The 15,598-nt window shown below is 38.8% G+C and overlaps 1 protein-coding gene across 1 annotated transcript in view; it reads left to right on the plus strand.

Moving 5' to 3' along the window:
* The window catches only part of ETFA (electron transfer flavoprotein subunit alpha), a 46,375-nt gene extending 36,265 nt beyond the window's left edge, over positions 1-10,110 (plus strand). The window contains exons 10-12 of the mRNA XM_026648233.1: positions 706-771; positions 5,311-5,391; positions 9,847-10,110. Coding sequence (XP_026504018.1) covers positions 706-771; positions 5,311-5,391; positions 9,847-9,885 — 186 coding nt within the window. The 3' untranslated portion in view covers positions 9,886-10,110. The remainder of the gene's footprint in view (positions 1-705; positions 772-5,310; positions 5,392-9,846) is intronic.
* The last annotated feature ends 5,488 nt before the right edge of the window (positions 10,111-15,598 follow it).

Below are 15,598 nucleotides of genomic sequence, written 5' to 3' on the forward strand. Positions count from 1 at the left end.
CCCACTTGGTTTCTTAACTTTGAATGAACTAGTTATTGAACTGAACTAGCTGAGTAAACTGAAAAGAAAAAAATATTTGTTTCTTGCACCTACAGAAGAGGTTACTGCTGTCAAAAGCAAACTCTGGTTCCAGGTGCATAGCCAGTGAATACCACTAGGTCAGTGGGTGAATTTCTTTGAAACTGGGTAGCAAACGTATACTGCTTAATATTATTTTTTTGTGTTTAATTTAAATGATTATAGTAAATTTAGGCCTTAACAAAGGTTGTCAGTTTCAAATTGAATTTTAAAAATGTTTTTTTTTTAAATAAACCTGTATCTAATTAAAACTGGTAGAAGAAAATTAAATTAAAAAAAAATAATCTTTCAGAGAATCTGAAAGACCCTCCAATGGTGACAGTCCATCCTTCAACTAAGGAGTAGTGTATACTATGATGCATTTACAACACTACAAACCTCACGTATACAGGGTATCACTGTGGTTCTGTGTATGTGCCAGATGCTTTTTTTTTTGTCTTTATTTCCCACCCCAAAACTGGCCAGTTGGATAAGAGAACCAAATCTTGTTCCCTGGGATATCTGGATTTCAGTAATCTAGACGAGAAATTACTTGTGTATTAAAACACTCTACAATATTGATTTTTGTTATAGTTTCAGTGAGCTGTTACAAACTTTCACTTACACTAATAATTATTTTTCTTCTAGGAACTTTATATTGCTGTTGGAATATCTGGAGCAATCCAGCATTTAGCAGGGATGAAAGACAGCAAGGTACAGTCCTGCATGTATTAGAAAAGACTGAAAGAAGGGAATTTTTTTTTTTTTTTGGCAAAATACATATAGCAGTAAAACTTCTTCCAACATTTGTTGAAAGTGAACATAGCAAGACGATTGGTTTGTTCTGTTGTGTTATAAATGTCAACTCTCAAAGCTCTGTATTATGTTAAATACTGTGAAAGAAAGTGTTTCAATAGTAAGCTCACTTTAAAAGAAATCTGTTGCAAAAACAACAGTTTTTCATTAGAAAAGACTAATTGATTTAATGTATTGTTTAAACAAAAATTCCATTCTTGAATACTATATTATAGGTCCCACTCACATATATTTCAGAACCTGACATATTAATTCATGCATAACAATATGCAATTTGAATTATGAACTTACTATTCCATAAAGTAAAAGATGACTCTGACATTCCTGCATTTATCCATTCAAATGGAAACCTATTATAAAATGGTAATAAAACTTTAAAAGGTTTAACTCGTTAGTAGCTGAAATGTATGGGCTAAATTTGGAAATTTGACTCTGGACTGGACGATGACAATTTCCTAATAGATTGGCAGGATTATGTGCAGTAATAACAATGCCAAAAATAGAAAAGTGGTGGTTTTTTTGTTTTGTTTTTTTTACAAGTAATTTTTAAAAGGAGGCAATTTTTTGAACCTCTTCAGGAGACACTCTCTGTTAAAGTAGATTTATCAAACAGGCTTAAATGTGTTTCTGTTGTGGCATCCTGCTGAAGCATGAACAGCTCATAAAGCAGTGGAAAACCCCTATGAGGGTCTCCCATTGTTTTATAGGTGGAGCACACATTTCTGTTTTTACCTTTTGATAAATGGATCTTCATCTTCTGAAATTTCAGGAGAAAAGTTCTTAAAATTCCTTTCTTTCCACAGTAACAAATTTAGCTTGGTTAAGTATCCAATGATATTCTTAGCATGAGCCAAACTGCATAATAGGATGATCTGAACTTATTTTAGCACCTACTTTCTTTTGAATACTGCAGTCCGGTGTGTGCATTTTAAAGTGAAATGTCAAACTTTTATTGGAGGGCATAAGAATGAGTGGAACACCAGCTGCCAGATTTAGGTTAGAGCAAATTCCATGGAAGATGCAGTGTAATACATTTTGTATAGCCTTCTTCATACAAACTGTGTCCTGCTTTAGAGTTAATACAGTTGGAAAAATAACCTGAGTGAAAAATTAAAGGCTATGCTGTGGGCAATGGAGGAAAAACTTTCAGGGAAGATTGTGAGGTGGAGAGATGCAGGTAATAGGATCTGCAGTGGAAGAGGCAGATTTTATGCCAGTATTAGTGAAATTGTGTAACATTAGCCTCTTCTCTGCTAGATTAAACAGAGAGAGGTGGGGAAGGTGATAAAGAAATAGAGTTTGAAATAAAGAATATTTGCATTCCTGTTAATATCATAAGATCCCCTTCTCTTTCTTCAATATTGTGTCCTGAATTTTGAAAATCCTCTTTCTTGTTTGTTTGTTTGATCCCAAGTACATATAAAAGATTAGGTAACTGAGTCATATGCTGCTTAGTTTAATTTTTCTCTTTATGCTATTTATTTTATATTTAAACAAACTTGTGTATCTTAAGACTTATTTTTACATTTACTTGAACTGTGACCTACTTCTTTTTTTAGTAGAAGCAGTTAGGTACTGTATTTACTGAAAAGATCCAATTTATATTACTGTTTAAAAAAAAAAAAAATTGTAACCATGGCTACAGTCTCTTGTGTGATTTCCTCCCACCCCCCATACTGTGAATTATCTGGCATTGTGAACTTGCACACTTAAGGATATGTTTTCGGAAGTAGTCAGAGAAGCTTTCTCTGAGTGAAATGTATAATTTATTTGTACTTTTACAACAAGGTAGAAAAATCAGTTTTCCAGAAGGGATGGACTATGTTAGTTGTTTTGTCTGTTATGGATTCACAATTCCTTTCCCTTCTAGGAGTTTGCTTTTTTTAAATATATATATATATATCTTACCTAGTTTACATGCCAGTCAGTTTAGCATAATTTTTAAATGTACTGAATCCAGTCACTTTACAGAACAGTGATTAAAATAAAAATATTTCAAAGCTATGAAGCATTGTTAAAGATTAGGTCTTAAATACAGTGTCTGAAAACAACTATCATTTAAAGGCTTTAGTGAAGAGACCTACCTCTTAGAAAACCTTAAATGGTATAGTATTTGTTTTGTTGTTTCTCCGAAGTTACCATCTGATGATTTCCTTCAGTATTTCATGGGAAGGATGATGGAGCTGTAAAATGATGGAAATATGGCCAGTTTTCATGAGGCTGTCATTTCTCATCAGCTTTTGATTTTGCACCCTTAAAACACATGGATTTGAATTATCACACAGGGTAGGAGATGGATTGTTGTCGGTCTTGTAGCCAAAGTACAAAGTTTTAAGTTGTACTGAATGCAAATTTTAAAAACACTTGTTTACGAAGTGAAAGGGAGAGAGAAAAGAGATGCTGATTGCCTGATCCTTCGGTATTGAGGTTGTTTCTCAATACTAAAGACTGTGAAATGTAATGTGTGACCTAGAAAATCGGCTCAGATTAAGAAATACTAGGTGACTGAGATTCTTTGAATTAGTGAATATGTTATAGGAGAAACTGAGGTGGGGTGTTTTTAAACAAATCTAACAATGGTGAGGGTACATCTCCCTCTTCATCAGGCCAGTGGTGAATATTTTTCTGAATGCCTATTAGATAATACCTCCACAAGGTTCTTCTAGAGCAGTGCTCTCCAGCCTTTTCAACCTGAGGGCCAATCACCTTGTTTCAAAATGACAATACTTGGGGGCAGATTTCTGGACTTGTACCCTTTATCCTGCTTACGTTGTGTAGAAAGAACAGACAGCACCCTGAAGAGCCCTATCATGGAAGTCCTCACCAGGTGTAACACCAGTGCAGCCACCTCCTATGCATTCCTGCAAGCAGTCCTTGTTGGAGTGGTCACAGCACCCTGCAATGAGGCTATCCCCAGCTGGACATATGGTTCCTAAGGGAACGTTGCCAACTGGCGGAAATTAGAGTAGCCCCCATGCTCCTCTAACTAGTGCCCAAGGCTGGGGCAGAGAATTGAGGAACCATAACTGCTTTCCCCTCCCTTCCCCCCCCCCGGCTGCCCTGGGTGGCTATATTGAAGAGGAAGATTATCCTTTGCTAGTTGTCTCTAGGCACCGAGTGAAGTCAGTCCAACTACTATTCTGTGGGCTTCCATAGTCCAGTAAGGAAACAGCAATGGAGCAAAATTCTCCTCCCTCCCTTGCAATGCTGCAGGCAACCAACAGGGCAGCTGGAGCTTGGCATCAACATCAGCTGCTCCTAAGGCTGCAGACTGATTCAAACACTTCCATTTAAAAATCATAGGGCATGTCTCAGGGAACACACTTAAAGAAAGTTGGTATTTGATCATGCATTAATACCCTCAAATGCCACCGCTTTAGAACATACAACTTATAGTTGGAGGCACACATCTTGAATGTCAGTCTAGTTATAGAAAACCATTTCTGTGGTTTAGAAACATAGGATTTTCTAACCTTATTTCATTTAATTATTACCATCATACTTTTTCAGCAAAATTAATGATTTGGTAGAGTACTTGTAGTGGATGGAGAAAAACAGACATTTGAATGAAAGGTCTCTTTGAATCGCAGATAAATGTATGAAGAATATGTTGGTTTGGAATACCTGTGTGGCTTCTCACTGCTTTGAATTGGTAGGTAGTAGCTATAACCATAACCAGCATAGGGTTTATTTTGTGAGCTGTATAGCTTTGTGTTTACAGAGCTCTCCCTATCCTGTAACAGGCTATTTATCTGGGCACCTGTAGTCTTTGGGCTATTTTGAAATGACTTGGTCTAGAAGTACAGACTCTGTCCTCTAGGAGAGGGAGTTTTCTGTATTTAGCGTTGGGATTCATTGTGTAGTGAACTAAATGATATTGCCCACATTATATTTAAGTCTCCAGTATGTGGCTTTATGTTCCTTTTTCAAAATGTCTTTCCCTGTTTTTATTTGTTAAACATCACGCTCCTTTTATAGTGGATGTCCTTTTTTCATTATAGCATTTTAAGAAAGTATCTTCCCCCCCCTCCATCCTACATCAAATGACAGCCCTGCTAATTGAGCATGGAATAGTCAGACCATAAGTGTTTCCATTATTTATTGTAGACATTTTAATTCACTTATTGAGATTTCCTTCACAGTCTTGCTTCCCATTTCTCCCTTGAAAACATTTGTCAAATGCCGTTGACCAAATGAGCATAGAATAGTGAGAGCTTACAAAACTTTTCCATTGTTATTGTAGACATTTAGTTCTTTTATTGAGATTTCCTTTATAGTCTTGTTTTCAAGGCAGAAATGGGAAGCATTTGTCAAATGCACTTGACCATATCTGCTGGGTCCAATATTCTGGTGTGAATTTAAGATACTTTTTTTTTTATTGGAAAAAATGTAATCTACAGCTGTATATTTTAAATGTGTTTTTGTTTCTACTTTCAGACCATAGTTGCTATTAATAAGGATCCAGAAGCCCCGATTTTCCAGGTTGCGGACTACGGATTGGTAGCAGATTTATTTAAGGTAAGAGTAACCTTGAGGGGGGGAGGGAAGGGGAAATCTCCTTAATTTTTTAGAGCTGCCCCAGCACAGATCAGTTCTGCATAAAAATTTTTTTTTTTTTTTTTTTTACTTCTTCATGAAATTTTGAAGTAAGAGTAAAGATGTATTTAAGGAGATACTAAGAATAAGGAAGTATGGTGTTTTAAGCTGATGTAAGCATGTGGATAGGAGTAAAAAATGTTGACTGAGTAAGGAACTCATGGGTTCAACCCCTCTGATGTCTTTAAAAGTGTCCACCACTGCATGTGGTTGCTTGTAGATGAGAACCACTCCTCGTAACTATTGGAAAGTTTTCCTTTCATTTCCATGTAGACTAATTATTATTTAAACATTAATCTTTGAATTTCTGTGTCTGTGCATCTCTGCATTATAGTGACACCTGCTCCTCCCTGTTTATCAGACGTTTAGATTACTATTAAAAAAAAAAAAAAAACATACCTAGATGGGAGCTGAGTGTAATGAAGTCTGAGACAGGAAGACAGTTCAAAATAATCTATATTAAATCAGACTCATTCTGGAAGAGACCCTTAGAATATGGGAGGAGGCTTAGATGCTTTGGATCATTTACTCAAACTGATGTTTAAAACATGACAGTAGTCCATAACTGTATCCTGGCATCACTCTTTTACTTAAATAGTATAACTGTCAGAAGATTAAGGTGTAAAACTAGCTACTACAGATGCTGAACAATTGCCCTTTTAAAGATTTTATCTTGTAATATGTCCATTATTCCTGCCACGCCTCACAAATCAGGCTTTTTTCATGCTCCTTACACCAGCCAGCATATAGGTAGCACCTTTTAGGGACAGGCAGTATTTACAGGGGAGTCACACCTTATGCGGGGGTTAGGTTCTGAAGTCATTGCGAAAATCGCGTATAGTCAAACGCTCATTGAGTGGCATGGCGGGCGGAATCGCCCGCACTTACAGGTACAGTATTTAAATTATTTTTCTTTGTTTTGTTTTGCCGAGCGCGTATAGTTAAAATCGCACAAGTTAAATGCGCCTATAATGTGACTCCACTTGTATTCCTATATTTTGGACTGAGTGCCCTCAGTCAGGCACTTTCCATCATCTCCTGCTTCTCACCAGAGGTCATAAGCTTGTTTTCAAGAACACATCACAGTGAATTTCCTAAAAGTATCATACATAAAGCTGGAAACCAAGAGAATAAAGGTTTGGTATAGGATATTTTTCTAAGCCTACATCCTGGCTTCTCTGTGCAGCCCAAAACCTCATTGAAGTTTTAAAAAAAATCCTGCATACTGTGTGTCTTGGGCTTTCACGTTCTTTCCCTACTTTCAGCATCCCAGTGTTGGGTGAGTGAGACTGTCCCATCTCCCCTATGTTTGCATGCATACAGAGTTGTTTGGAAGCTAGTTATACTCTTAATTTCCAGTGCAGGTGTGAACAGACGTAATTGTTGTTTGAGCTTGAAATTCAGCTTGGTGTTTATTTAGGGATAACATTTACTCCGGTTTAGCAGTTTTGAAACTGAAATATACATTTCACTCTGATTGACACAATCATCCCAATTATCATTTTTAATGATAGCTTCCTTTTCCAGATCTGCAGTCTCATTTTTCCAATTGCTTCTCATGCACTTCAAAATTTCTTAGAACCTGCACTGATGTCAGCAATATTGTAACTCTTGTAGGAATCTTATTTACACTGTTTTTTGCATACCTATAAGTATCTCCCTGTAGGATGCGGTTGTGTTTGCCTTGCATATTCCTACAGGCATCTCCATCTTAAACTCAACTCAAATTTAGGATTATATTTTAACAACTCCAATATGAGTTCCTTTAGCAATTACCATTGCACAAATTGTGCTGTTTATGAGTAGTAGCCTTTGTAGCAGTGGTGGGCAACCTGCGGGCCACAAGCGGCCCATCAGGGTAATCTGTTTGCGAGCTGCAAGACATTTTGCTGACTTTGCCCGTTCACAGGCACGGCCCCCCGCAGCTCCCGGTGGCTGCGGTTCGCTGTTCCCTGCGGACGGTCAACGTCAGCAAAATGTCTCGCAGCCCGCAATCAGATTACCCTGATGGGCCGCAGGTTGCCCACCACTGCTTTATAGGAAGGATCCAGTACCTGTTTTACCCATCAGAACTTCTCATTGGCCCTCATTCAGAAAAGTATTTTATGCAGAGGTTTAAATCCCATTGATGTGAATGAGAATTCAGCACATGATTAAGCCTAAGTGCTTTGCGTTGGGGCAACTATCCCTCTACATTTTTCTCATTTCACAGCGAAACTGACTTCCTTGATGAGCCAGGTTTGAGTTGTGTGAAAGCAAGGTTTTAAGAAGTCCTGTTTCTTGTCTACCATTGATTTGCTTTCCAGACTCTTCCTAATTCTGGGAAAGTTATGATATAAAGATATCAAAACAATCCCCATAATAAGAAGCTATGTGGGGGAAAATCTGTGCCTCTGCAAATATCTATTTGAATTTTATTTAGATTTGTACTAAAAGTGCATCCATCCTGTGCACTAGGTTCTGAAGAATAAGTGTACTTAGGCAAGGATCTCCCATTCACTGAGTATTATGTGGAATCTTAGCCTTTCCACAAAGCAGTCTGCTATTTAAAGTCTTGAGGAAAGCTTTCCCTCTTTCATTCTCCTCTGTTGTGTATTGAAGGAATTTAATTTCAGGTACCATTATGTATCATTCCCACATCACAGCAGATCTAAATAGTCAAGTTTGACTTTCTTGATTGTTATCCCAAATACTTCACTTTCAGAAACTTTAACAATTTGGTTTCCTTTTTTGAACTTATAGAAAAGAAAAGACCAAATACTGAATAATCACTAAATTTCTTTAGTTGAGGTATGAATGAACATGCAGTTAACATTGAATTTCGATACGAGTGAATAGAGTTTGAGTGATGGTTCTAGTTTTGTACAGTGTGAAATAGATAAAGCATGTCAGTTTCCTAATATTAAGTAGGCTTATCACCTGAACTCCTACTGTCACCCCAAAAACCTGTTTACCATTATGTAGAAAAGATTGAACATTTACTAGAACTCTTCACAGTGCTGCTACAGGTTACACTTGGGGCTCTATTAGCATGTAATCTGTATGACTGGCATGAGCTCATAGTATATCCACTGAGGAAAGTAGGCAGAAACACTGCCAGCACTTAATGCCATTCCTGAACTAATGCCTGCTGGCTCGGCAGTAAACATGGGCCTTTTAATAAGCTGGAGACAAAGTGACATTCGGAAGAAACAACATGTAGACAATTTCCTTAATAAATTTTGTACGAACACATTATTTCCACCTAATGGAAATGTAGCTCTCTTTAAATAATTGAGAGGCTATATTCATCAGTGGTGAGTTCAGCTGGGATCTCTGTGAGCTGGGGCAACGTGCAGCCCCTTGAAAGACAAGGTAATTGATATTTTACACAAGTGACTAGGATAGGTTTTCAGGTGTATTCTATAGATTAATCTACCAACTCTTTATATGCTTAACTGCTCTTCCTAGTGCTATTCAGAATTACAGTGCAGCATGGCTGGTGTGTTAAGTGGCAGAACCACAGCAGATGCCAAGGCTTTGGCACTAACTCACTTTAAAAGGATTGAAAAGCTGATTTAACTAGCATTAAACAATTTCCTTTTTTTATTACTTAGTTACTAATTTTTTGCAGCCTGACTAGTAGATGCATTTTACCTTAAACTATTTTTTGGCCATGGTGATTGTTTACTGCCTATCACTTTCTCATCTCTTTGGAATTAAATTTTGCTGAAAATATGAGGAACTAAACAAGTTTTCCAAGTAAATCACAGAAATGTACTGTAATGTCCTAAAGCAACACTGATATTCCTAACCAGGCTAGAACTAGAAATTTTAGGAACAGGGCCGTTAACTATTATTGTAAGGATCTTCAAATACTCAAGGGTCTGTGCAGTTCTAATTCCACTGACTTCAATAGGAGAAAAAATGGGCTGTAACCTACTACTTATGTATCTAATGAAGCCTTACAGCAACAATAAAGATGCTTCTCATAATATCAACACTACTGCACCTTAGTTTTTCTGTTGAAAATCACCCGATATTTAAATATTGAACAGGCGAATTGTAGAACTATTCAGTACACAGACATTACAGAATACCTCCAAGAAGTGGTTATTGTATTGATTGAGATTAGAATCTGACCTTCAGTTGGGTTGAGCCCCATGACTGAGTTTGGTGTGAAAACTTTTTTTTTTTTTTTTTTTTTTTTTAAGGACAAGCTAAATCTAAACAAGCGTTCATTAGGCTGTGAGGGCTGGGCATATCAAATCATTTCTTGGTATTGTCTGTGTCTTATGAGCTTTAAACATAACGTTTCAGAACCTGTTTCTTTCCCAGTCTTAGCAAACCTTTTCTTTGAAATGTGTATATACTTACTGTATCTGTTTAAATTCGCAGGTAGTTCCTGAGCTGACTGAAGCATTAAAGAAAAAGTGAAAGCACCCTTCAAATTTTGAAGAAAAAAACAATCTGTGTGCAATGCCATTGAGTTGCTGGTTTCAGGCAGATTTTGAAACAATGAAAAACTGTACAAATTGTCTAAATTCTAACTCTGAATATCTTTTGTGTACTGCAGTCATTTACCTTTTCAGCTACTGTTGGACTGCAAACAGTTTTGATTTTTTTTCCAATTCTTTAATAAAACATACAATATAAAATCTAGCAGCTGGCAGTGTGTCTGCTTTTTTAACTCAGAACTTTGGTTTGTGGTAGGGACAAAAATTATCCCTCTTTTCCAGAAACTTGTCTACACACTAACAAACTTGTATTTGAGCTATATATTAGCTCAACACAGCCTTTCTCGTGTCTCTTTTGGCAAGATCACTAATAACAAGATTATTTGAACAAGTTATGTTTAACCTTTCAAAAACTTTATTCCAGATCCTCCAAATGGAGAGTAAAGAACTTCCTTCTTCCTTCTGCTATATCTAGACTTCACACTCAAGACTATATGCTGCAAGATCTAAAACCAGAATTTCAGCTTTGACCTTTCATGATTTTGGTTTAATTTTTTAGTAGCAGTTTCCTTCTGCCTTGTAATTTATTTTATAGTGACACGTGGAAGGGATGTGTGAGTACACAATTACTACTTTGAGTCACTGTATGATGTTCTTAAATAAAAGCCAGTGCTTTTCTATTGAGTGGAGTTTTGATCCAAGAGCTTTTACCACTCATGTCAATTAATATTATGACAATCACAGTATTAATTATGGAAAGCAAAACTCCTTGAAAGAGTTTTATATTCTTTCTGGAACACCTATTTTGCTTTTAAAAAAAAAAGTCTGCAGCAGCTGGACTACTCTGGGGTAAGGTTAAATTACCAACTTTTTAAGAACTGTCATCTGAAGGATGGGCTTGAAAGCCTCCAGAAATCAAGATTTTAGTCACTGTGTATCTTAAAGGAGCTTTTACAAAGCTCAATTTTGGCTTGTGTATAAAACATTGGGGGGGTGGTATAGAACTGTTTAACTGTGGATGAATTGCTTGGGCTGCTATACAGTGCTGTTATCTCCAACATATCTGCAATATAGTGTTACGTCTGTTTGCCACTTAAAGTAGTGCTGTATTTGGTAGTGAAGTTCTTTACGTAAAGTGTATATACACTACAAGTGACAAGCATGTGTGTAGTTCTGCTTTGTCCAAACACTGACCCCTGCTGGAAACTCTTAATATGCATTTGAACAATTAGTTATTTCTAGACAATTTGTCAATTCTAAATGTGTTTTGATTTAACAAATCACTGTTAATGTTTAGAAGTGACCTGTATGACATTTAAAGAATCTTAATTTGTCTAAGTTTTGTAAATAAGGTTAACTAGTCAGAGGAAACAATAGCTAATACTAATTTACTGCTTTTCTTAATAGTGCATCTGGCAATAGGCTGTGGGTCACAGAAGTCCAATGGTGGGTCCCTGGGAAATATACTTTAAAATGTCCTTATCTCTTGATTCTTTTCTAGAAAGTCTCATAGTTTTATGTGCTCTTTCAGTTTTAATTTACTTTGTGATGTTCTGTTGTGATCCCTGTGTTAATGACAATCAAGCAAAGTTGGTGCTTAGCCTAGGATTTGTGAATGCAATCATATTAGTCAACATAATCAGAGTGTGAAGTGATGAGTTTTCATACCCATAGAGAGAATAACTGCTCCACCAAAACCAGAAACTTCAGACAGCATGTCTGAGTGTTAGGAAGATAAAGAAACCATCATGCAGCCAGAGGAGAGTCAACAGAAAGGAAAGTGTGATGAATGCTATAGAGTTCTTAACTATTATAAGTGGTGTGAACAGTGAAGCCACCTCCGACTCCAATAAATGATCCAAGCTACCGGGAGTTCTGAGAAATATTCCCTTGTAAGATTATCAAAATAACTTAGGTACAGGGAATGTAGAGGAGGCTTTGGTGCTAACAGAATCATTTATGCAACAAAGTGCTATATAGCTTCCCCTGTTCTTTAGGCAATATAATAACCCTTCTGTTATCAGTGTCAGCAAAATTAGTCTGTGATAGCTTCCTGGGATATCAACTGAGAATTCAAGACTAACTTTTTTCTGCAGAAGGGCAATTGGTGAAGGTGAAGAAGAAGAGCTTAACTATTATCCTCCACCCTTAAACCTGCAGAAACCCCTCCTCACGTACGGCTTGGCATAGCCTCCTAGTAAAATTCTCTATGTTATTGAGCCCTGCTAAATAAGTCATTGTTAATCTCTGGCTTCTGTCCACTCATGGGAGGAAAAGGGCATGCTTAGCTGGGCATCAGTGGCAAGACAGATCATGAATAAGTGGTGCTGCTAAGTCAAAGGCTGGCTCCATGTACTTGATGGCCCAAGATCTGTGTGGCTGGAACCAGATTTCCTTGGTACAAGCCTGTGGGGGTCTCTGAATGTCCCCTGAGGAAAGAATGAGTTTAAGTGCAGATTTCCCCCCGCCCCGCTTTTTTTTTTTTTTTAATTTTACAGAACATGGTCATTTGAGCTCAATAATAACATCCCTGAATATACAATAGTCTAGGGCTTACTATACAAATACCACCCCAAATGGCTCTGGGATAGACAGCTACCATGGCAATAATGGGTTAGCTCTAGTTACTAAGGAAACTTACACCATTTTTACTAATGAATGAAAGGCTTACTTTTCAAATCATGAAATACAAACTTATTTGAACAGCCGTAAACACACAGGGCAAAAACTCCTTAATAAATAGCTAATGTTTTGGCCCTAACTTCTATATAATAAAAGTTAAATCAGACAGCTACAAATCAGTGGTAACTCAACACAAGATATTGCAGAGTTTTCCTTCATCTTTCTACTATACCACTGTCTCCAGACAGCCCTTTCCAGATTTTCTTCCTCCCCAGTTACTGATTCTAGAAGTTGTGCCAGGGTGGATTTGCTTTCCCCGCTGCTTAGAAAAAGGCTGCATACACAGTAACAGTTGGCTACTTAAACAGTCTGGTCATGTAAATGTACAAGTCATCAGTGAAATGTTATTTGGCAAGTAACAGCTCAACCACTGCCCATATTTAACTTTGCACTGTTAAGAAGCTGGCATGGCTTGCAATGTGCTCTGAAGCATTGCTGACAAGGGTAATAGTCCAAGCTGAATCAGAACTGTAAGTTCTTTAAATGTAGTCAACATTCTATCATGATTTCCAACCAACAGTCCCTGCAAGAGTGGTTTTTTTTTTGTAGAAGTAGTAACTTAAAGTTACAAATCTTTTAGAAGCAATTTGTGCTAGGAGCTAAACATCACTCTGCTATACCAAGATCTAACAGAAGCCACACCAACCCCTAAATACAGACAAGTGTACAGAGCTGGAGTGTGGAGATGTAGGCCACAGACACTGAGTTTGCATCAAGATATTTGGAGGATGAGTATTTCTGATGGACCTAGGGTGTGGCTGGTCTTGGCTGTTGGATTTAAAGCCAGTGGCAGTGACAAAATGGCTGAGACACCAAGCATGGGAGTCTCTGAAGCAGGCACGTGTCAGGCAGGAGTTGAGGGAAGCAAAGATGAATGTACAAAACAAGCAGTTAGCTTTTTCCAATACTAGAGCGTGTCTGAGGTGTGACAAGGGACGTGGGGGAGAGGAGAAAAAAAAAAGTGAGCAGAGGATAAAGTTGCAAAGCCTACCATGGGCTCGACAGATGCTCATGAGAACAAAGTGTGTGTGGGGGGGCGGGGAGGAGAGACAGCCAATGGTAGAAAAGAGAGTCAGTGGTAGCATGAACTAAGCAAACATGGCTGTTAGCAGCACAGGCCAAGTGAGAGCCCAGCTCTGTGCATCGGCATCAGTGTGCTGCTAGAGCCCATAATAAAAAATGGTGACACAGGATAGATGAGGCTCTGGTGTCAGGAGCCAGGGTGAAAACAGTCTCAAGGGCTGGCAGAACTGAACCAAGAAGAGTTGAGTGCCAAAGAGAAGCTAGGCAAATGACAGCACCAAGGGAGGGGGAGAGGGTGGGTAGAGGAAAAGGGGTGCAAGGGCCTATAAGAAAGGAGCTTGGCAGTACAGGGCACAACATGGGCCTCTTCTGAAGGCACAGGTGGCTATGAAGGCATTTGTGAAGAAAAAGGCCATAGTGGAGAGGGCTGGATATTAATGAGTCAAACCATAACAAAGCACAATGGGCAAGGCAGGCACACTCAAGATTGTTCCCCCACTCCCTAATCTCCTACCTACAGCCCTCTCCCAAACACAGGAATTTAGGTAGGGCGAATGGAGAACTAGATACTGGCCAGCTCTCGTGTAGGAACCGTCCTTTTACCAAAAAGTCCCATGAGCTTGTTACTCATCAGGAAGGGGTCAGGCTGTTGGTATTATATTTCGTTCAGTGGATCATATCTCTAGTCACATAAACTGGGGTGTAATTCAGTGCTGGTGTTTTAAAGGAATTATTGCCCATGGCGGGGACCCCACCACTATGCTGGGCTGCAGCTAGGTTTTCTTCAGAAGATGCCCATTTCAGTACTGGCTAGGCATGAGGGTGCTTAGATTAGACATTTTTAAGAGCTAGCAGACTCCAAAGCAATCCTCACATTTTACTGCACTGTCTGTTACTACCTCCTGTTTGTACTTTTCCATTCAGCTAGCACTGTTGGGAAGGGGATCTAGGGCTTCTCACTTCTCGGTGACTACTTCATATGAGTCATTATCCTCTGGTGGCTGGTTGACAGTGGCAGGCCAGGCCCCAGGAGAGAGGCAGCTATGGTATTGCTACAGGCATGCTTGGCGGTAGCTGTAGCAGACAACCAAATGGGCCAGGAGGCTGAACTACCCTGACTCACCCCTGGGCTCTGCTTGCTCTAGAGTGCATCCCTCTGACCCGTCTGTCACTTCAGGCCCACATTGTCTATGATTCACACACATTTGGTGCCCCCTCCATTGTACAGCTAAAAATCATTACAGAAAGTTATTTACAGTAATGGGGTAAATCCCACAGCATGTCACGTTTCCTGCATCAATGACTATTTTGTATCCAACACATTGGGTTCCCATATCTGGGCACTGGCAGGGGGAGAGGCCTGTGGCTAATGTGAAATCCATGTAAAATACATTTAGAAGGGGGAGATCCTTCGGCTTCATTTCCCCCATGCCCAGCGTGATCAGACAGATTGTGTACAGGATGGGAACACAGTGCTACTGCATGAAGCCCTGCCAACAGTCTCTTCCACGACCAACAATAAATTTCAACAACAGACGTTCAATCAGCTCTGGAGCTAATTAGATTAAATATTTGCCAGACGCCAATTCCAAATGTCCCTGCTCCCTGCACTGAAACCTAGGAAGCCAAAACCCATCATTTTATACTGATTGCTTAAAGCCAAAACGGAAACATGGTGGCAGAAGGGAAGGAGCCTTGCATCTCAATGGCCGTTGTGGCACTTGAAGCTGCTGCTGCCCCTGTGCTTCCCTGATTGCATTGCTCTGTATTAAACTAGTGCCACCCTCCGGTGCAATGCAGTTGCTGTTTGTCTTCAGGCCCAGGTGGCTTTCCAAAGAGTTCTATCCCACAGCCGACTTCAAGCTACATAGCATGAATCAATCACTTAGTGCAGTATGCAGGGTAGAGGCACCAGCAAACATTTCAGACCAGGAGTGAACGGCAAAAATTCAGCACAGTTGAATTCTCCACCCACTGGCAATATCTAA

This window comes from Terrapene carolina, unplaced genomic scaffold (assembly GCF_002925995.2).
Source record: "Terrapene carolina triunguis isolate 2854851 unplaced genomic scaffold, T_m_triunguis-2.0 Scaffold67, whole genome shotgun sequence".
NCBI lineage: Eukaryota > Metazoa > Chordata > Testudines > Emydidae > Terrapene > Terrapene triunguis.